The sequence below is a fragment of the Aulonocara stuartgranti genome, assembly GCF_965226115.1.
Source record: "Aulonocara stuartgranti genome assembly, chromosome: 23".
Lineage (NCBI taxonomy): Eukaryota > Metazoa > Chordata > Actinopteri > Cichliformes > Cichlidae > Aulonocara > Aulonocara stuartgranti.
The window spans coordinates 44376528-44399150 of NC_138958.1; the positions used below are offsets into that span (position 1 = coordinate 44376528).

Genomic DNA, 22623 nt, shown 5'->3' on the forward strand with positions numbered 1-22623 from the left:
ATTGACAGTTTTAATTAATTATTTAATGATGTATTTATTTAATTCATTTTGGCACTTTTGTCCCCTTCATGTCTCAACTTGAAATCATTTTATCTGTCAGCCTCACCCATCAAACTAAGTGGGCGGGGTTAACGCTGCCACTGCAGCTTCTCTAGCATTTGATTGGTTGCCGTGCAAAGTAAGTCAAGACAGGTCGATCCTAGATAATCGATTGCTTGTGTGGCCTTGGGGCAGCCAGGTATCCCAGAATGCATTTCAAATCACCGTCAGCAATGGTGGTGTAAAGTTATAAAATATCCTGTTTTTCTGTCACCAACTACACTTTTAACAGTGTTTTAGCCGCGAATGTCGCAGCGTAATCTTCACACGTCTGGTCAGGTTGTCAACATAGAACGTGTTTGCAAAAGTGCTCAGATGTTTTCAGAGATTTCACTCGCTCTGCTAACAGTCAGCTGACAGAGAGCACCGAGCTCACAGCCCCGGTGTTCCAGCTTAACTGTTTTTGGGTTTTTTTTGGGGGGGGTTACGTTACCCAGTTTGTTTACATATTCCACTGTCCGTGTTCCACATGTTGCATTTGCAGATTCTCATTTTCACCTCTCTGTGCTTCTGTAACATAAAGAACGAGCTGACGTGTTTCTCAGGACACCAGCGATCAGCTCAACAGGCCCTCAGTTTACCTGCATGCATCCTCCTCCTCACCTGTCAGCTGTTTAGCTGCTAATTCAAGAAACGCGCCCACGTGACCTGGTGATAGTCACAGTTTAACTGGGCAGCCGGTGCTCGATATAACACAATGTCAGTGCATTTTTCTGCACAAGATAAGTAAATATAGTTTTTTTCCCCGAGCGCAGAGCTGCTGAAGCTTGTTTCCCTACAGAGCACTTTATAGGCGAACCAACTTCATCAGCAGCTGATGTCCAATCACACAGCTTTGAAACCTCAGCTGAGTTTTAGCTCTCAGTGGTTAAACGCTGGACTTAATTCACTCAGGTTCTGTCTGTCGGGTCACGTTTACTTCGCTGTTTTATTTACAACTGAGCAAATCGGTTTGGCTGAGGTTAAACTGCATGTCTCCAAAAGTTGATTCTGTTCATCTGGACGTAGCGTTTTGTTTCGTCATCATCAGGTGACTTCTTCAGTCTCAGCTGACTGCAGGTTTCAATCTTATAAACAGTACATTTGCATAATGACTGAAACCAGCCCACTGAAGGAACAATGGGCTGGGAGGTCAGTTCCTTCATCAGAATTATGCAAACTGTCACAGCCATTGATCAACAACCACTGATCAATGTCCATGAGTCCCATTCACAGAGAGTTGGGGAACGGCTGCAATCACAGCATGTAAGATGGTGACAGATGTACCCTTAGGCTCCTCCTCGATTCAGAGATGGTCTTTCCCTTTTCACTTACTTACCTGGATGATTGAGAATGCATCAAGACATCATAACTTCATAGTTTTACTGAAGTTTAATGGTTCACTGTGTTAGACTGAACCGTTCGCTTTTCTTTATCTGGTGTGTTTTGGATTTAACAGTGAATTTTGAGATTAAACTGACTTTTAAAATGTTTTTATACAAAGAGGAAAGAGACGGCGCATTTCCACCGAGAGGAGCAGAGCTTGCAACAGCGTGTTCAGACTGCAACCTGGGCAGAAATATTACATCATCTGGTTTTTAATAGTTATTCAACTGTATTCTAAGCACCAGCGATCTGTTAGAATTTTTAGAGTTTACTTAACTAAAAATAAACGAGGTTAACATATAATTTGTGTGATTGTTTTTGTTTGTTTGTGTGTGTTTCGGTCATGTTATGTTTACCTGTCAAAGGCTTGTTAGAAACTATGAAACACATCATGCAGACTTCTGGATGTTAGAAGAAAACTAATACTGCTCATGAATGAGACTAAAGGCAGGAAGGTGTCCTGTAAAACTAAACATGTTAATAGGACCTCCCTATTTATATCATAGTTTATGATATCCGGTTGTTCAGTCTGACGTCACTAGCCGTGTCTGGGTCTAAACTCCGCTGCAGGTCCATATATCAAACGATCACTATGGGATTACTGAGAGTTGAAAAACTGTCTAAAGTCTTTCATCTTTAATAAAATGATCAGCGTTCTGCTCTACCAGGTGTAACAATTGAGTTTAACATCCAGGCATCCATGAAAACGGAATTTATGACATTTAACGGAGTTAGAAGTTAGCAGGGAGTTAGCTCGCTAGCTTCTATCTAAATACAATATAGCATGTCCTGACTGCGGGGTTTTGGAAACAAATGAAAACGTACAGCTCTGCTATCACTTCCAGCATAAATGAAGACAGAAAACTAAACAGCAGTGACGTTTGTAGGGTTACTGAAGTTGGGCTAGCTGGTATATAATGATGTGCTACGTGACCGCTAGCGAAACAGCTATGTTAGCATAATATAAACAAGCTAACTTTTTTTCCACTCGATAAAAGTTAACGTGAGTGTTCTCGGTGGTCAGGAACAAATGTAATCGCATGGCAGAATGCTGTAAAAGGACCAAACTTCAGCCAGGAGAACAACTGAGATAATCCATCCACAATACGAGGTTAGTCATTCATATACTGCTGCATGGGCTGGGCTGTAGTTACATCCTAAGGTTTTAAAAACTGAGCTTAAATAAATGATTAGCGGTAATAAAAGCCGAGGGAGGTCAACAGTGATCACTGACTGTTTTAGGAGCTTTTTGAGATCAAATAGAAGAAAATACATAACATTAAACATGTTAACAACACAAAAGCCATATTAAACGCAGACTACTTTAGACCCGGAAGTAGGATTCGTCGCGTCATCACTGAACAACCGGATAGCACGTGTATTTCAGTAATAGCCTGCTGATTTCAGTGTAGTGGTGAACAGTCACACAGCTCCGTGGGTGTTATCTGTGAGACTGCTTAACTATAATTTATCCAAGTTAACGTCAGTTAACCATTCAGACAGTTCTTTTGCAATGACAAACCTCATGTCGCCGGTAGGTTTCCGCTGTGCCAGCTGTTTACATTACAGCTGCTTATGCAGTAACCATGGTAACCACGGACTCCAGGTCAGACAACAATTTTACATATATGATCTTAAAACAGGACACAGCCACTGTACATGCTGGCCTCATATCAAATGTGAACGCAGACTGAGTCTATGTTTGACGTTTGTTTATATCTAATCTTCCTCTCAAACATTTAAACAGCAGCGAGTCTGCAGCTGAGGGAACACAAACTCAAACTGTCGGAACAGGTTTGATCGTTTCGTGTATGATTTATGATTTATTAAACGTATAAATGTTATTCTAATCTGCTGCTGAGTCTCTTACGCTGATGAAAATGCAGAAAACACAGATCACGGACACCTGTTCAACCAATCACATTCATTCCACTTTGATCTTCGACAAACTGACGGTTCATCTCTGTTACAGTGTTGCGTTAGACTGCTATATTTTTTGTTCTTTATGCTGTAGATTTTCACGTCTCTGGAATAGTTGGCAGTAAAAAGGATGATTTTCTGTAAAATCATATTGATATGAGCCGTGACATATTCGTAGATGACAGTTAGATTAGTCAGCTGGGAAACTCTGGGTTAACTCAGAGAGCTGAAGATATCGTGGACATGCTGACCTCGCTCCGTGGTGTACAGGGCCGTTTACCCTCGTGATTAATATTCACAATTAAAATATTAGCCGAACATCATGAAGTCTGTATGTGTGTCATAGTGTCGAACAACCTTTGTACAGTTAAAGCCAGCAGTTACTACATGAAACACCAACGTTATCTCTTTTATGCGTTTATACGCAGGTCACGCTGATTACTGAACAAAAACACAAAGATCAGATGTTAATCGGATTTATTTGCTTTCTCTCCTCCTTAAACATGTTTTTATGTTAGTTATAATTCAGAATTGGCGACTGAAACACGCAGGACACATACGAACATCAGGAAATAAAAACCTGATGAATATAACCTCAGTAAATGAAGTCAGTGTACTGCGGGGGTTATGGCGGCTGAAATCAAATCACTTTGACTGTCACATCACATGTGCAGGTACACTGGTACAGTACATGCGAGTGAAATTCTTGTGTGCGAGCTTCACAAGCAACAGAGGTGTGCAAAAATACAATAACATAAGAACAAGCAAAATAGAAGAACGGCTAAATCTGAGAGTTATATGGAAATTAAATAGAGTAAACAATAAAATAAAATATACAGAGGTTGGTAGTTGGACATGTGCAAAACAAGTGGCATTTATATACAGTGTGGAGTGCATAATGTTGAAGTTCCAGTAGTGAAGGTGAGGTGTCTATGAAGTGTCCAGCAGTCTGATGGCCTGATGGAAAAAGCTGTCTCTCAGTCTGCTGGTTGGGGACCGGATGCTGCAGAACCTCCTTCCTGATGGAAGTAGTCTGAACAGTTGATGGCTGGGGGGACTGGAGTCCTTGATGGTCCTCCCCGCTTTCCTCAGGCAGCGCTTCCTGTAGATGTCTTGGAGGGAGGGAAGCTCACCTCCAATTATCCGTTCAGAACACCGCACTACTCGCTGGAGAGCTTTGCGGTTGTAAGCGGTGCTGTTGCCGTACCAGGTGGTGATGCATCCGGTGAGGATGCTCTCAATGGCAAAGCGATAGAAGGTCCTGAGGATGCGGGGGCTCATGCCGAATCTTTTCAGTCTCCTGACAAAGAAGAGGCGCTGCTGCGCCTTCTTCACTGTTTTGTTTATGTGTCCTGACTAGGGCTGCATGATTAATCGTTAGAAAATCGCGATCTCAATTCATACTTATGTGCGATCTCATTTCCAAATTACAACGATTTAAAAAAAAAGAGAGAGAGAAAAGACGACGACGATTGTACCGCATTTAGATCCGGGACGTAATCTGCATGAAAACAAGCGCTCACTCTTCCTGCTCAACAAATGACAAGGGCGGAGCCTTATACCACGTGGTACAGAAGCTGGCTGCGAAAATTAGCAGGGAAAAAACCACGGAGAGCACGTCAGGGATGACGAAAGTAACAGGAGAAAATCCGTCCCGGTCAACAACCCAAACATCAATAACGGGAACCTTATACAGCGCTTCCCTATACACGTCGAACTCCCGCAGGCACAAAGAAATTAGGGAGGCTATCACTTATCACCTGACCAAAGATATGGCTCCCATCAACACTGTGCAAAACGAGGGATTTAGGAAAATGATCAACACCCTAGACAAACGCTACACAGTGCCGTCCCGCAACTATTTTTCTATTGTTGCACTACCTGCTCTATACATGCAGTGTGGAGCAACGGTGGAGACGGAATTTCAAGCAGTACAACATTTTGCGGCAACAACAAAACGTGAGACATTTGTTGTTTTTATGTTTATTTATTGTTTTTATGTTCAGTCTCAACTGTTACGAAGTTGATGTGCAGTTAATAAGTGCAATAAATATTTATACTGGAAAAGAAAATCGTGAGAGAATCGTGATCTCAATTCTAAGCAAAAAAATCGTGCAGCCCTAGTACTGACCACGTAAGATCGTCAGCCAGATGTACACCAAGGAAGCGGAAGCTGCTCACTCTCCACAGCAGCACCATTGATGGTGATGGGGGTGTGTACTTCTCTGCACCTCCGGAAGTCCACTATCAACTCCTTTGTCTTTGCGACGTTGAGGGTGAGATGGTTGTCTTGACACCGGTGGGTCAGGGCGCTGACCTCCTCCCTGTAAGCCGTCTCATCACCTTTGGTGATAAGACCCACCACTGTAGTGTCGTCCGCAAACTGTACTCCGCCCTCTCCTGTGAGTACAGGACAGGGCTCAGTACACACCCCTGTGGAGCACCAGTGTTCAGTGTGAGGGGGGATGAGTTGATGCTGCCCAGTCTGACCACTTGGCATCTGTCAGACAGGAAGTTAAGAATCCAGCTGCAGAGGGAGCTGCTCAGTCCTAGATCCTGCAGTTTCCTGTCCAGCTTTGAGGGAACGATGGTATTGAATACTGAGCTGTAATCTACAAACAGCATTCTCACATACGTGTCTCTCTTCTCCAGGTGTGACAGGGCAGTGTGTAGTGTCAGGGCTATGGCATCATCAGTGGACCTGTTGTGGCGGTATGCAAATTGTAGAGGGTCCAGTGAGTCGGGTAGTGCAGAGCAGATGAAGTCCCTGACCAGCTTCTCGAAGCATTTGCTCACAATGGGGGTCAGGGCTACAGGTCGCCAGAAGTTCAATGATGAGATGGTGGAGGATTTGGGTACAGAGACGATGGTGGCCATTTTGAAGAAGGCTGGGACTACAGACAGAGAGAGGGAAAGGTTGAAGATGTGTGTAAACACTGTGTGTGCGCACTGACGTCATCCACCAGTGTCCTGTTATATTTTAGATAGCAAGGAGCAGACGGCCGAGGTTATTAAACTCCACCGAGACAGCGGTGATGCTAATCAGAAGGCTAGACCGTCTGATATTACAGCCTCGCACTTCCGGCCTACCCGACCTTCGGAGGACCCGGCCCACATAGACCGTGAAGGCCGGGTCCTCAGGAGGATGCAGCCTATGAAAGTACTCACTGGCTGTATCACAATTCAGGGTCTGAAGCCTTAACGGTCCTCAAGGGCCGCGTACTCAAAGACCGCAAAGGCCGGAAGTGCAAGGCTTGTGAAATGGGACGGCAGGAGCAGGAACATGAATAATGACAGTAGATGTTTGTGTGAAAGTGCTGGAAGCAAATGAGTGTGTGATGTTCTTTCAGTGTTGCACTTTGTAGACGCTCCCTGAGCACTGGTCTCACAGCCAGCTGCACATAGAGACCAGTGTTGTTAGTCCAGGTCAGAAGATGACTTGTTGGAATGAAAATGAGCTTGTAGTTTGTCTGCTTTAATAATGTGACTGGAAAAAGGTGTTGGACTTCAAATATGTCCATTTCTGTCACACTTCACCTTTAAAAGTGAAGCCATGTGGTTCCTGGAAGGAAAAACACGACTTTTTCAAGTCTTTGTCCTGTTTTTATGAGAAATGTACGACTTTAATGTGAAACATTCAGAGTTTTTTCTCTTGTTGTGTTTGTTTGAAGCTGCTTCCTGTTGGCTTCAGCTGTTTGGAGTTTCCATTTTCTAAACTTCTACATTCTGAACCTTCTTCAGCTCTGAACAGATGATGAAACACTGAATGATTTCAAGCACTTTGTCTAATAAACTTACATCTTTCATTCTTTATACAGTGTCTGTGGTTTGTCAGATATTGGCCTTGATTATCTGGCAGCAGCGCTGAAGTCCAACCCCTCGTATCCCACAGAGGTGGACCTGAGTGGAACCTACAGCAACCTGAAGGATCCAGGAGTGAAGCATCTGTGTGGTTTCCTGGAGAATCCACGATGTCGATTTGAAACTCTGAGGTCAGTCAGCATGTTTTAGTTGTGCTGAGATGAATATGATGTGAAAGTTGTGCTGACACTAAACTGCAGACATCAGGCTGATATTATACTGATCCACACTGAGGATCTTCATGGTAAAGTCTGTTTTCTTCTTCTCTGGTTTAGTCCATTGACTGCAGCAGAACAATGTTCACATTTCAAACAGTGATACTCAACGTATGGCCCGCGGCCCACACGCGGCCTGCCCACCTTTCCTGATTCAGAGAGAGGGGACCCTGATTAACTGTGTAGCTTCTTCCTCACAGTTCTAAGTATCAGACACAACAATGAATAATCCACAGCTGACTGTCTTTAGCAGGTCAAAGGTCACGGCACACAGCAGACAGTCAGAAATATTCTAACTCTGATCATTTATCAGTTGTGACACTGTGAGACTTGATCAGAGGTGTGATCATCACAGCAGAGGCCTTTGTGTCAAAGTCACTGAGGATCAAACAGAAACACATGAAGCAGATTTTCCTCTTCTGGCTTTTTATAGCAGATAACCTTCAAAATATTCTGCAGTCGATCAAAAACTGAAGCAAACCATGAAGCAACATGTGAACATGAGCTGATGCTGCTGAAGTGAAGCAAAGTTACAGAGGTTTGATTACAGACACAGCTGAGAGTTTGTAATCTGTCATCATTTTAAAAAGTTTCCATGGAACAGCAGAAATGAGGCTTTACTGTCAGAGGCCGACAGCACTGAACACAACAGCAGACTGGTGGCTAATAAACAGTGAATGATGCAGAAACAGATGTTTGAAGCTGTTCTTGGAGTACACTGAGAGAGAGAGAGCTGTGCAGGCAGGAACAGCCAAAGTCAGAGAGAATTCATGAGCATATTGATCAAACGTGAAGCAGAGTTTGGATCTTCTTTTGCTGCTGCTTCACTCAGTTTTGGTTGGAGACAGATGAAACCTGCAGCTTCAGGATCTGTGAGCTGTCCACTTTCAGCCCCGACGGCGTGTCCGTGTACGTGCCGTCGAGTGAACGATCCACGCTCTGTGTTTCCATCTTTGTGTGTTTAGCTGCTCTCATTTACTGTTTTATCTGTTTGCTGCTTGTTGAAATAGTTTGTGAGCTTTAACCTGAGATTCTGGCAAAATACATTTATATTAAACATCGATTCAGGATTGAATGAATCAACATCGTTTTATTCAAATTAAAACCATTTAAATGGGAACATGAATTTTTTACAGCCGCCTCTAATGCTGGGTAATGTCAGCTGGTCCATGTGCAGCTGGCTGTGAGGCTCAGGGAGCGTCTACAAAGTGCAACACTGAAAGAACATCATCCATAAATATTGAGTAAGAACTGGACTCTCATACAGCGAGACTCAAATGCCTTTAAACATCAGCTTATCCTGCTGATCCAAGTCCAACACTGAGTTTGTAAAAACATGTTTGTCAATCATTTTGTTTGGTTTCTTAGGAAAAAGATTCAATAACTTGCTGCTAATACACAACATTTCATCATATTTCCTCATAACCCTCTTTTGTCTGACCATTTGATCCCATTTGAATTTGCAATAAAGGATCCACAGAGTTTGGTGACAATAATGACAGTAGATGTTTGTGTGAAAGTGCTGGAAGCAAATGAGTGTGTGATGTTCTTTCAGTGTTGCACTTTGTAGACGCTCCCTGAGCACTGGTCTCACAGCCAGCTGCACATAGAGACCAGTGTTGTTAGTCCAGGTCAGAAGATGACTTGTTGGAATGAAAATGAGCTTGTAGTTTGTCTGCTTTAATAATGTGACTGGAAAAAGGTGTTGGACTTCAAATATGTCCATTTCTGTCACACTTCACCTTTAAAAGTGAAGCCATGTGGTTCCTGGAAGGAAAAACACGACTTTTTCAAGTCTTTGTCCTGTTTTTATGAGAAATGTACGACTTTAATGTGAAACATTCAGAGTTTTTTCTCTTGTTGTGTTTGTTTGAAGCTGCTTCCTGTTGGCTTCAGCTGTTTGGAGTTTCCATTTTCTAAACTTCTACATTCTGAACCTTCTTCAGCTCTGAACAGATGATGAAACACTGAATGATTTCAAGCACTTTGTCTAATAAACTTACATCTTTCATTCTTTATACAGATTGAAGAGCTGTGATTTGTCAGAGATCAGCTGTGATTATCTGGCAGCAGCACTGAAGTCCAACCCCTCCCATCTGAGACAGCTGGACCTGAGCTTCAACTACAAGCTGCAGGATTCAGGAGTGAAGCATCTGTGTGGTTTCCTGGAGAGTCCAGGATGTAAACTTGAAACTCTGAGGTCAGTCAGCATGTTTTAGTTGTGCTGAGATGAATATGATGTGAAAGTTGTGCTGACACTAAACTGCAGACATCAGGCTGATATTATACTGATCCACACTGAGGATCTTCATGGTAAAGTCTGTTTTCTTCTTCTCTGGTTTAGTCCATTGACTGCAGCAGAACAATGTTCACATTTCAAACCTTCAAAGAAGAAGAAAAATCCTCCACTGGAAAATTCACTGTGAAACTCTCAAACTCTTCATTGCACCTTAAAGTCTGTGTGACACTGAAATCCAAAGCAAAATGTGCGTTTGCTTTACAGACAGCAGTCCAACACAAACATACACACATCATCCAAAACACAGTCCAACATCCAAATCTCCTCCACTGCCAGCATGAATGATGGGAAAGAGAAGGAGGAACACTCTGACATTCAGGGTTAGAATGAGTTTCATCAAGCAGACTGTGAAGATCAAAGCTGCATTAGAAAGCTTACATGAATGAATGAGTGGACAGAAGTGGACAGAGATCATCTGAAGCACTTCAAAGGCTTTAAATCAGCACATTTCTCTTTATTCTTTATCAACTCTGTTAGTTTCTCTCAGTTTTCTGTGGAATGAAGCTAACAGCAGGCTAATAAGATGCTGACCAATAGGTTTCTATTAAAGGTTGTAATTTGTATATGAAAAAGTGCTTTGGCTCAGCAGGGATCAGCTTACAGGTAGAATACAGCTGCTGGATGGGATTAGCATGTCATAGCTATCTACCAAACTGCTAACTGGGGGATTTCAGGCCATCTATGGATCATTTTTGCTAACTGTTTATTCAGCTTAGGCTCACAGGGCTGCAGCCTGTGCCCTAGCTGTCATAGGGCAAGAGGCGTGGTCCACCTGCACAGGTGAGCAGTCCATCACAGGGCCAACAGAGAGCGACAGAGAAGCACTCCCTCACATCCACACCTACAGCCAATGTAGAAGCACCAATGAACCTAAGCAGCATTTCATTGGACTGTGGGAGAACATCCAACCTCCACAGAAAGGCCCAGCTGACCAACAAGCTTCAACCTACAACCTTCTTGCTCTAAGGCACTAGTGCTAACCACTTTTGCCCATTTCAGCCCAAATCCTGCATCTTCCTGTTTCTGACTCCAGGCCAGCTCCACTAACACTTTCTCATCAGACACTGCCACCTAGTGGAGGAAGTCTTAGTTCCATTTGAAGCTTCAGATTACAGTTAGTTCCTTTACAAAGAGGTGGAGGTGGTGGGGCCACAGCACCATCATCACTGAGTGCCATAGGACACTTAACCTTTGTTTCCATATGCTGGGAACTTCCTGTTGTTCCAAGGAGGACTGGAAAATGTGTGAAAATCTCCCAGTCAGTTCCTCACAGCACACTTCAATCATTTCCCTCCCACAGCATCAGGACCAGGGCTTTTTCTCTCTTTGGTCCCACTAAGAGATTTCCACACAAACACCTCATCAGTGGGACTCTCAGAGCTACCAGCCCTTTGCTACAATCACAAAGCTCTTCATTGAAATCAATGATATCAAAGCTGGAATCAAATGAGTCCAAGTCTTCTGCTGATTCAGCATCACATTCATCTTTGCTCCTTGTTCTGCATCCCCACCATGGACTTCATTCCTTTCCAAGCCAGCCTTGAGTGTCCTTTATTCAGCTCATCCTCTGCTTTACTTTTACACCTGATTTTAGCTGCTTTATCTCTCTTTCAACAGGTTTCTGTGCCTCAATCTTTTTCTTCTCTCCCTCATAACAAGACAGCTTCTTCTGCCTGAGAACATGTTGGAGTGATTTACTAATCCAGGGCTGCTTATTGGGGAAAATACTTCCTGTTTGCAAAGTAATCCCCATTTTTCCCAGAAAGAAATGTCAGTAGAAATCGATGATCTAAGTGAGAACATGAGCCTTTAAAAAGTCCCAGTGGGTGCAGTCAAAGCAGTCCCTCAGTCCCAGTATAGAGTCTTTGGTCCAGACTGGAACTACTGTGTGCCCAGTTTGAGCTCTCTTCAGTGCTGTGACCTGACAGACCCAGAGGGGCCATCACATCACATTTAGAAGCTCCCCTGATGGAGCCACAACACATGTCCAATACTTAGTCTGTCTTGTTGGACCAACTGGAAGAAATGATTCAAGGACTTAGTCACAGAACAGAGATTCAAATCTCCAAAATCCAACTGGCTGCATCAGGACATATAGTCTGAAACTCTGCACAGTTTCCTGTTTGAAGCTGCTTCCTGTTGGCTTCAGCTGTTTGGAGTTTCCATTTTCTAAACTTCTACATTCTGAAGCTTCTTCAGCTCTGAACAGATGATGAAACACTGAATGATTTCAAGCACTTTGTCTAATAAACTTACATCTTTCATTCTTTATACAGATTGTGGGGCTGTGGTTTGTCAGAGATCAGCTGTGATTATCTGGCAGCAGCACTGAAGTCCAACCCCTCCCATCTGAGAGAGCTGGACCTGTACAACAACAACCTGAAGGATCCAGATGTGAAGCAGCTGTCTGATCTTCAGCAGAGTCCAGACTACAGACTGGAGACTCTGGTGTAAGTAGAGTGATGGAGTGAGTGGGTGGTGCTGTCAGCAGTATTGTACTAAACACAGTCAGTATGAAACAAAGATCCAGTGTTTCCTGTAAAGCTGCAGCTTCTCAGTGAAGCTGTGAGAGGAGAACGGTGACAGGCTTCAGGATTGGACACAAACACTTCCTGTTTCTCACCTTTATGGTCACCATAGTAACGGCTGACACGCTCTGATCAAACACTGTCAACAGCCAATCAGCTCTCTGAACAAAGCAGCACGCAGACCAATGACTGCATTGATTTCCAAGTTTAAAGCAGTGAAGAACACAGTCTGTAGGTGAGGAAGAATTTAGTGAGAGCAGATGTTTGGATGGAATTCCTCCAGTTAACAGCTGGAACCGTCCATCTGGATTGTTGGGCTTGTTGTTGGGGTTCCTACAGAGCTCAGAGTGGACACACCAAGGTTCTTCTAATGAATGAAAGTCCAAACTCAAACTAGGAGGGAAAAACATTTTCAGCAACTTCAATAAAAATCCAAAGATTAGAAAAAGTGAAGCAACAATGAGTCCTAGTACAGTCCCAGCACTGACGTCCCTGCTGCTCTTTATACTGGATGTGCTGCATCACTGACTGACAGCTGATGAAGAGTCTCTGGAAACACTCGTTTATCTCCTCTGCTCTTCCTCCTTCTCTCTGCAGGTGGAGGTGATGATGGTAAACAGGACGGTGTGTGTGTGCTGAGAGAGGAGCAGCTGTGTCCTGATGATCCAGAGAGGTTGAAGCAGCAGCAGCTTGTGTGTAGAGACGCTCTGACTGGGCCATGTTACTGGGAGGTGGAGAGGAGAGCTTCATCCAGCAGTGACTGACAGAGGAATGAAGTGCAGATGACTGTCAGTGCTGCAGAGTGAACTGCTCTGAGAACAGCTCCACTGTCAGACACAATGTAGAGTCCAGCATCAGCCCTGTGTGTCCCTCTGGATCTGACAGAGGATCATCAGTGTATCTGGACTGCTCTGCTGCTGCTCTGTCCTTCTACAGTCTCTGCACAGTCTCTGTCTCACTCTGGAAAGATTTTACAACTTGTTGTAATTACAGAACGTTAATATAATATTCAAACATGTGATCTTCTCTTTATTTCTGAATCTTTACCAAATAAAGAAAAACCAAACTAACAAACAGAAGCTGTCGTGTCCTTTTTCACCACATCTGTGAATCTTTTCTGTGTTTTTCCTCTTTTCCTCCTTCCTGCAGCTCCATCTTCATCATTCTGTGTCCAGTATATGTGAACACGTCCAAAGCATCTGAGCCTCATGTTACCCGTTTGTGTGAGTTACGCCTGTCGTTGTGTTGTGGTGTATAAATAAGGGGCAGGAGACAGCGCTGGATCTCTGAGTTCTTTACTCTCAATTTCTGCAACATCTGCAATATCTAGAAATGCAAACCTGTGAGCTGTGTGTGTTGTGCGTCTGCTCGGCCACCTCTCCTCCGGCCGTGCTGGAAGCAGCTGTGCGTTTGACAGTTTTATCGACTCGACAATAATCGAACAAATTAAATGTTCAAAAATATCAACTTAAGCACTTCAAAGTCAACAAAAAGCTTAAAACAATGAAATAATATTTCACTGACAAAACAACAGCTCATAAGAACGATACACAAAATAATACAGAAACAAACAAATAAAAGTTATTAACCAGGATCCATGTTTTTGTCACAAACACTGAATCAGCTGATTCACTCTTTATGTTTCTGAGTTTGTTTTGTGATTATAGTTCTGGTTTCTGTTTCTGTGTCTTCACTGTGTCCCACGTCTCCTTACTTTGGACTGTCTGTCCTGTCACTGAAGGTGTCTGCCCAACAAGGACGTGGTGCTGAATGCATCCAGACCCCTGCTGACTGTCTTTGCAGCTTCGGTCAAAGGTACAGTGTCCACTGTGACCCTGAGAGCAGGACACAGCCAGAGGTGAGTCAGCAGTTACAAACTAAATGCTGCTGACATGAATCAAACTGCTGGATAACCCACTGCTCATGAAAATGGCACCTTTCTGTTGCTTTTTGAGATTACTGAGAATATTTGAATTGTGACTCAGATGGCAGATCCAGGCTCTCAGCCTCCAGCTGAAACTTCCAGTCCTCCCCCAGCCAGAAGCTCTGATGCTGGGCTGAGAGACTTTGATCCTTCCCTGGATCCAGAAATCCAGGAGGGAGAAGGAGAACAGGACCTCCTTCCTGATCTGGAGAGGCCTGAGGGAAAGAAAGATGGAGCAGACAGAGCTTTGAACAAATCCAAACCTCCTGAGCTTCACCTCCACAAAGGTGCAGACACTGATGCACAGATTCACATGTGACACCTGCAGCGTCCAGCTTGTGCCGCTGACATTATCTCCACTCTGATACAAGCCTCATTCACTCGCTCACACACGTTCATACAATCACCTTTTCCTCACAGTCACACACATGAATGTAATGAGGGGAACTCGGGGTTCACTGTCATTCCTCAGGATACTTTGATATGCAGACTGGAGGCTCTGTGGATGAAACACCGACTGTCTGAAGCACTCTGAAGTCTTCATGATGGACTTCATCCTGATTAACACTACAATACTTGTTAGAGGCCTTTTATATGTAATAATATTCTTTTCCATTAAAGCTCTGAACATTCTCACTCTTTCTTGACCAGGTGTGACAGGTGAAGGACACCGGCGAATAGGAGGACAGAAGCTGAGAGCCATTAGTCACATGACTTCAGCTGCTGCTGCCTCACCAACCACTGGCCCCTCGGTGAGTCTAGAGTTACAGCAGTGACCACAGGAAGTGCACACGTGTGATCTAAAGCTACATGTGGGCCTGTGACGATCAGTCTTCTCACTGTGGTAGACGGGTTTGTGAGTCCCTGTGATGCTGGGAGTGTCCAGGACAGTCGCTCCTGATCGGGTCTCTCATGGAAAGCTGGTCCCAGGAATTCCTGGAAAATTCCTCCACAAAAGAGAACTGGGAACATAAGTGCAGAGTGACAGAGGTGCTCAGCAACCCTGCTGTTATATGGGAATAGAACCAGAATAGTCGGCAACCACTTGAGTTAAGTTAGCCAAAGAGATGCGACTCAGACTGACTTCATCATGTTGGCAACGTGTCTGCATTGATAAACTCCAGTTATTGACAAATCAGAGAATAATTCCAGTCATTCAGAGACAGATTGTGATTGTTTGGAGGATGTAATCGTTTCCCTTCAGGGAGCGTGTTGGACGCTCAGTGTCCGGGTGATTAGCTGGCTGATGCAACTACTTAGAATCAGTTTGTGAATATGAAGAAAATCAGTGCAGTCACTGGACAAACTCTGATTCTTCCTAGTTTCACTCTTGTTTCAGTCCAGTGTGACTGAGGTGGTAAAAAATGATCTGACTTTTAGCCACACAGCTGTCTGCTAGAGAAAAAGCCTTTGTGCACAACTTTCTTAAAGGCAAACGGCACCATGTTCACTGCAGCTGCAGCAAACGCAGCAAAGAGTGAAAGTTGGACTGAGAATGTTGTGACTGTTTCATGAGAAAGAGCAGGAAAACAAGCATCACACACCCAGACACAGTGCTGGGATTAGAATTAGACTTTAGAGCCAAATGTAGGACAAAAGCTTTAATATGAAAGAGGAAAACCCAACAACAGCCAGAGCACGAAGCTCAAATCTATACCAATCACCAAGAAAGCTGACAGGCCTGTGACACGTCAGAGACGCCGTTCAAATCATAAAGAAGTTGGTTTATTGACAAAATGTAAAAAACCAAAAGAATCAAGTCAACCTTCAGTTTCGAGCGAGTAGACCAATCAGGCACAGCAGCAGCTCTAGAATAAGCAACAATTTGATGTATTACAAACAACCTTTCATATACACACATACATATGGCTCATATGCTGTTTAAAAAGGGCTCAAAGACCCAACAGATTACACAAAGTACAAAAACACTTTCATTCAGACAACAGTCAGCTGTGCACGAGACAGAGAGCCGACTACAGTTAGTAACATGGACTCACTTTGTTTCAGACACGACACAAAGTAACACAAAGCCACAAAGAGCAGAAACATCAAAAAGGAGGCAGAGCAGCAGCAACTCTCCATGAGCTGTGAGGCTAACAGCCACCCACACTTCCTGTGATGCATAATGAAAACAACATTAACCTGAAGGATGATAACAACAGAAAGAAGTCTAAGCTAACGTTACACAGCGCTCACACAGCGCTGACTGTACAGGCCTCACACAGCTACGACCTGCATCCACAACACCTGATTCTACTGAACACAAACAAGTTAATGATATATGAGCAATCCAGGGAAGGCTTCCAGGAAGGTGAGGATCCAAAGACAGCTCTACAACAGCATCAGTCAGCAACAATGTTACTAATCACTGACTCTTTCATCCTTTTATACTCAATCAAAAAGTGCTGTGTTCACATTTGTTTCTGCTGAAATCCAGAGACTGAAAATGCGTCTTTTTAAAGTTTGAATAAACTGACTGAACTTCTCACGAGTCCAACCGTGAGGAACACTTCCCCCCATGACACATCACAGGAGAACGTCTCAGTGGAGGGGGGACAGTAGCTCAGTTTAGGCAGTCACACTCAGAATCGATGCCTCCAGTCAGGGTCAAACGTGGTCCTCAGAAACCTGCAGATGTTTGGGCCAAGCTCTCACTGGTCTCTGCGTCTGTAGACTGAGCTGATGTTTCTCCAGGTGTCTGGTAAAAGGACGATGCTGCTGTCCAATGAGGCGAGGAGAGAAGTAGCCAAACAGGCGAGAGCCGTGAAGGAGGAACGGCGGGCAGCTCTGGATGCCCGACATAAATACCTGATGAGCAGGCTGGCAGACGCCGGCAGCCTGGAGGAGGCGGCGGTGGAAGACGCCATCGTCTCTGATGACAGAGTAAGTTCAGAGACGTGATCCTTCCTCAGAGTTGAACCTTTGAGTCATTAATGTCTGATTCTTCCAGTTCAGTCTGATCCATGAATTCTTTGCTGCAAACGGATCCAAGAAGCTGATTTTCTTCTATCAGGATGTCAAACAGGTAACTTTGATCACATTTCTTTTTTTTTTTCTTTTCTTTTTTTTCTTTTCTTTTCTTTTTTTTACTCTCTTCCTCTTTTCTCTTCTTTTTAGTGCTCGGAGACTAACCCTCTCTGCACAGGAGGAACAAACTGTGCGCACTTAGTTTGTTTCTTAGTACTAATTAGCAGATATGTGTCTTGCCAATCAAGTTTGCTAGTATTAGCAGCTAGCTTAGCCGTCAAGCTTTTTATCTAAATATGGTCATTGGCAACTCCAAAAAAGCAGTGGTGAAAATGCCAACAATGACGTCAACATTTTCTCAGAGCAGTGGGGAGCACTACAGTGTTTCTGTCGTATGGCAGCACCTATTGTAAGGAGAAAAATGCTGAAATGTGACTCGCTGATCTTGCTATGGCTATGATAACATTATTCAGTTCATTGTTATGTAAAATATGTTTATACTATTTAAGGTATTCATTGCAATGGGTGGTTCCACACTGCAGTCTCTAATCTTGCAAGGAAAGAGAGGAGCTTCCCTCTGTAATGGAAGGACATTTTGAAATAAAGACGGCTGCAACTTTTCCTTCTCTTTTTCTGGACCTCCAGCGCACCTTTAGCGAACAAAGAAAAGCACAAATGAAAACAGGAATAAAATAAAATCTTTTGAACAAGTGTCTATTTGTGAATCACTGTATTATTTCATTTATTTGTTTCTGTTTATTTATGTTTTGAACTATCATAATATTTTCTCCAAACTTCTGATGATAGTAGAATTTGGATTTGAATCCAAAATATGACTATCCAATAAAACCAGTAAATGTGTATTTGTATCAGACATCATTTGGGTTCATTGCAATTTCAGAACAAATTCTTATTATTAGTAGTAGTAGCAGTATAAACCTCTATTACAAATGTATTCTTTACCTGTCATTATAAATTTGCCATTGTATTGATTTGATTTATAAATTAAGCCAAATAAATTATTAATTTTACAACTGAGAGTCCTATGTGTATGTTTTGCCACCATCATGGCTCTCGTCAATGAACTATTTTTAGACATGCTGTAACTGTCATGTGCTCAAACGACTTTCTGTAAACACAATGAAGATTTCTATCCTTCCTGGTAAACTATTTGTGAAGTTTCAAGAACTTTGCTCCTCTGAAAAAGCATCACTCAGAGGAATGTTGGCAGTGACTCAGAGAGACGATCAGACATGTAGAGCACCATAAACTCAGTGACTGAAGGGTCACACATTCAGCTTTGGATTCACTGTAAAATGTGAAGCTGGAGATGATTTCATTCACCAGCAACAGCAGACAGCTGAATGGAAAAGTTCAAAGGTTTAAAACCACAACATTTGGAAATCCGGAGGATGTCATTTAATGTTGTGTCAGAGATAATTCCCCCCAAGTTATTAGTGAATATTTCATAATAGAAATGACCAGGTTTCCCTATTGACAAGGGTGTCATATTTGATACATGGGTTTTTGAGATCCTAACCTACTTATATGTTTTGTTTTGTTTTTTGCAGTTATTTAATTTTTTTATATGACTGTCCTTGATTATTTTACTATCTTGTGTATTTTAAAATTTAAAAAAACTGACAGTGTAAGAGTCAAGGCAGGGATTACTGTCATAGCGCTTTGAAATTATTTAAACTAAGAAGGAAGGATCATAGTAAAATACACGTTTAGAAGTTGAAATGTTGAAATGTAAATCTGTAAGTAACAATTTGTAATACCTTTATTATATTATCTTCTACATTTCCAGTTAAGATTTAAAGCTCGGCTTAAATTTTGTCAGATTTATTTTTAACGTAAGTGACCTCTCGGGGGATTTTAAGGGTTCCAAGGAAGACAAGTAACTTGCTTAAACTGACATAATTATTGCATGTTTGCCGGAGTCAGCAAGCTGAAGACAAATTTGGATCTTACTGGAATCAGATCAGAGACATAACATCAGAAGTGGTGGGGAGGTTGGGAAATTCAGGAGGCAGGAGGATAAAAACAAGCTCAGACATATCTGACGTTCAGTTCAAAGAACTCAATAAAACAGAAAAACTCTTTGATGCAGTTCTTGGAAGCAAACGTGGGATGGTTTTCATCAGCAGGCAGGTTTCTTTCAAAATGAAACTACAGTTCAGATCAGACTCAGATCCATCTGTTCAGTCACTTTCTACTGCTTTATTCAATTCAGGGTTGTGGTGGAGCTGGAGCCTGTCCCAGTTTCACAGGACGAGATGCAGGGGACACACCCTGAACAGGTTGCCAGTCTGCCACAGGGCCAACAAAGAGAGACAGAGTCCTGCAGGAATGTGGGTTACTCGGTTTTGCCAAGAGAAAAGTATAGAATAGCTTGCCAGTCAGCAATTAACATATAACCACTCCAAGGTTCACCCAGTGCTATTTGAATAAATTTGCGCCAGAGGCTTTACAAAGCATTTCAAACAAACACCATACCATATGCACAAAAATGCTAAAAGTTGAGTAAAAGTTAAGAGAAGGATATTGTAGGGGAGACCGGGGATAGTTGTAACGTGGGTCAGTTGTAACACTTCCAATTTCTCCAATCAGGGCTAAGTTTCAAATGATGTGACTCATCCTGTGCATGCCCAACTCAGTTCTGCTATCACATGTGAAAAATCAGCACATTTTGTCAAACACAGACAATTTAACACGAAAAAAAGTAATTTGTATGCCAAAAAGTAAGTTTTTCTACTTTATTTCAATGTTTAATAGCATTATCTGCTTTGCAGTTAAACTCATCAAACTTAAATTATGTTATTTGTATGTCTATGGGGATATATTCTGTGTAGGTCTTTAGTGCTAATGTTTTAGCCGTTGGCTGTAATGTTAGCTAGTTCATGGCTATAGGAGTCTGGGTCAGTTGTAACAGCAACAGTCTGGGTTAGTTGTAACAATAATGCAGATGTTACAACTTACCACACTATTACTTTAACTTATATTAAACAAGTTGGGGCAACGACATCAGCAGAGAGAGGTTCACTGGTCACATTTCTATATGTGGTTAATGCCATTGGCAACACAATTACTTCACTGTTTGTGTTCCCACACATACATTATGCAGACCTCTGCATCAGAGATGGACCAGTAGGAAGTACTGGTAGTGGAAATAAATCAGGATGGGTGCAAGAAACAGATTTCCTCATCTTTCTGAAGCACTTTGCAAACCACACCAAGGTAAGCCATGATAAAAAGTAATGGAATTGCGATGCTGGTGAACAACTACATTTTTTCAGCTTCATTGTTATGTTCAAAATTGGTGCAAGAGTTGTAGGTTATAATGCCCACTGAGCCAATGAGGCCAAACTCAAGGAAGACCAACCAAAATTAATGAAATATTCAGTTGCAGAAAATTCCATAATTTGTCTTTTTTGGGGGGTTGGAATATGTTCAAAAGTTAGATTTCTGTCACACACACACAGCTACATAAATGGCTCTAAGTGCATTCATGTGTTGAATAAACAAAGATTACATGTTAACGTTTTGTTAGTACCCTAATTTCATTGTGTTACATTTTACCCCAGGATGTGTTACAACTAACCCAGACTATGGGGTTAATTGTAACATTTCACTTTTTTTTTTTTTTTTGTGTCCCGTTTGGATCTTTAGCCATCAGAATTGTTGTCTTAAGGCCAAGAAAGATGCCAAGCGGATTTATTTTACCAAGTGGATCATCATGGCCTTGCCATATTGGTCCATTTGATTGACCTTTATTATAATTATGAATTTATTTTATTTTCAGTTGCTACAAATGGGACAGACATGACTGGGGGATAGGACAGGGGGAAAGAATGAAAGAAAGAGAGGGAGAGAAAGAAAACCAAAGGGGAGAAGAGACGGTGAGAAAGGGGAAAGAAAAAAAAAACAAAAAAAAAAAACACCAACAAAAAAAAACAAAAAACACCTGGGTCACCTGTATGGAGAAAAAAAACAGAAGAGAAAGCAAACAACAAAGAACAACATAATAAAAAAAACAGCACCATCACAATAAACTAGCTAGCAGTAGATATCAGTAGATACTAAATAATAAACGATATTGTGCAGCACGCAAGATAGACAGCGCACAATGTGCTTTGAGGCAGCAGCCAAGAAAGCTGTAGTCTGCGTCTGTGAACACCCGTGTGTACACCTGTGTGCATACCTGTGTGGATCAGCATGCTTGCATTCCAAAGGTTTCTCCATGTAACGATCTGCTAGGGAGTGTGGGGAGCCACAGCCCCGTCCTCCAGGGCATGAAGCAGGTATGGAGGAGATCAAAACTCCAGACATCCAGAGGCCCCCAGAACACAAGAGACCAAGGAAGACCCACAGAGGGGCCGCCGCGCCACTGTCCCAGTTTGATCACATTTCAATGACTGACACATGAAGGTCTAACCGCTCTTCATAATCTGCTGTCCTGTTTGTTGCACCGTACTTTGTATTCATATCTTTTAATATCTGCCTTTCTCCCAGAGTCTGTCCTCCCGTCAGTCTTCCTTTGTGGACGCATCAAACTCAGCTGTGGCTCAGAGGAAACTCTTCCTCACTACGGGGAACTCTGAGGTTGGCTTCAGCTTTTTGTGTTTAGTTAATGTGAGAATCACAGAAAAATGCTGATATGAGTGGAAGGTTCTGCTGGGAAATTGGCAAAGAGCAGATTATTGAACAGCGAGGCAGACAGTTCATTTCAGTGATGCCAGTTTATTAGAAACGAGGACTGTGGGGCTGCTGGAAGTCAGGACGGCCGTTCTCTGGATAAACCTGACAGCTGAGGTGGAGAGCAGGATTTATCCACAGACGGCTTCTTCCAAGCAAATGTCCTGAACACACCTGAGCTGAGGGTTACACAGAAACGTGTCTTAAAGCACGAGCCTGGATCAGACTCGAGGACTCAGAGCTCAGGTGTGTGACGTCACATTGATCCACCTCTCGGGGTTTTTGTGTTCTGATGTATCTGGTTTCTCTTTAAGCTCCAAACAATACCGAGCCTACGATTCATCATCGTCCTGCTCAGAGATGAGGAGCCTGAGCGTGTTTGTGTTTCCATGGATCAAACTGTGCTGCTTTGTTTGGTTAACGAGGTGATTAAAGTCTTTGAGCAAACACTGGATGACTGACAGCTGCAGGCTGAACATCAGGAGGTCGAGAGGCCAAAGTCTGAGGAGCTCAAAGCTCCACAAACACTTATTCACGGAAAAAAGGACTACAAACATGGAGGAGCAGCAATCAGAACACGAGCTAAAGGCTACATGCTAATAACATTTCCCCTGGATGTGGTTTTAACAGGATCATGAATGATGAAGTATTTAAAGTCAGTTCCAGCCTGAGTCGGTGCCGTGTTGGCAGCTCTGATATGCAGAAACGTTCAAACATGGGACAGGAATAAAAACACTCCTGTGACGT

The 22623-nt window shown here is 42.8% G+C and overlaps 1 protein-coding gene across 1 annotated transcript in view; it reads left to right on the plus strand.

Annotated features, from left to right (window-relative positions):
* Nucleotides 1–22623, plus strand: part of LOC309701496 (NLR family CARD domain-containing protein 3-like) — a 391901-nt gene that overhangs the window by 216037 nt on the left and 153241 nt on the right. The window contains exon 7 of the mRNA XM_082525737.1: nt 12036–12209. Coding sequence (XP_082381863.1) covers nt 12036–12209 — 174 coding nt within the window. The remainder of the gene's footprint in view (nt 1–12035; nt 12210–22623) is intronic.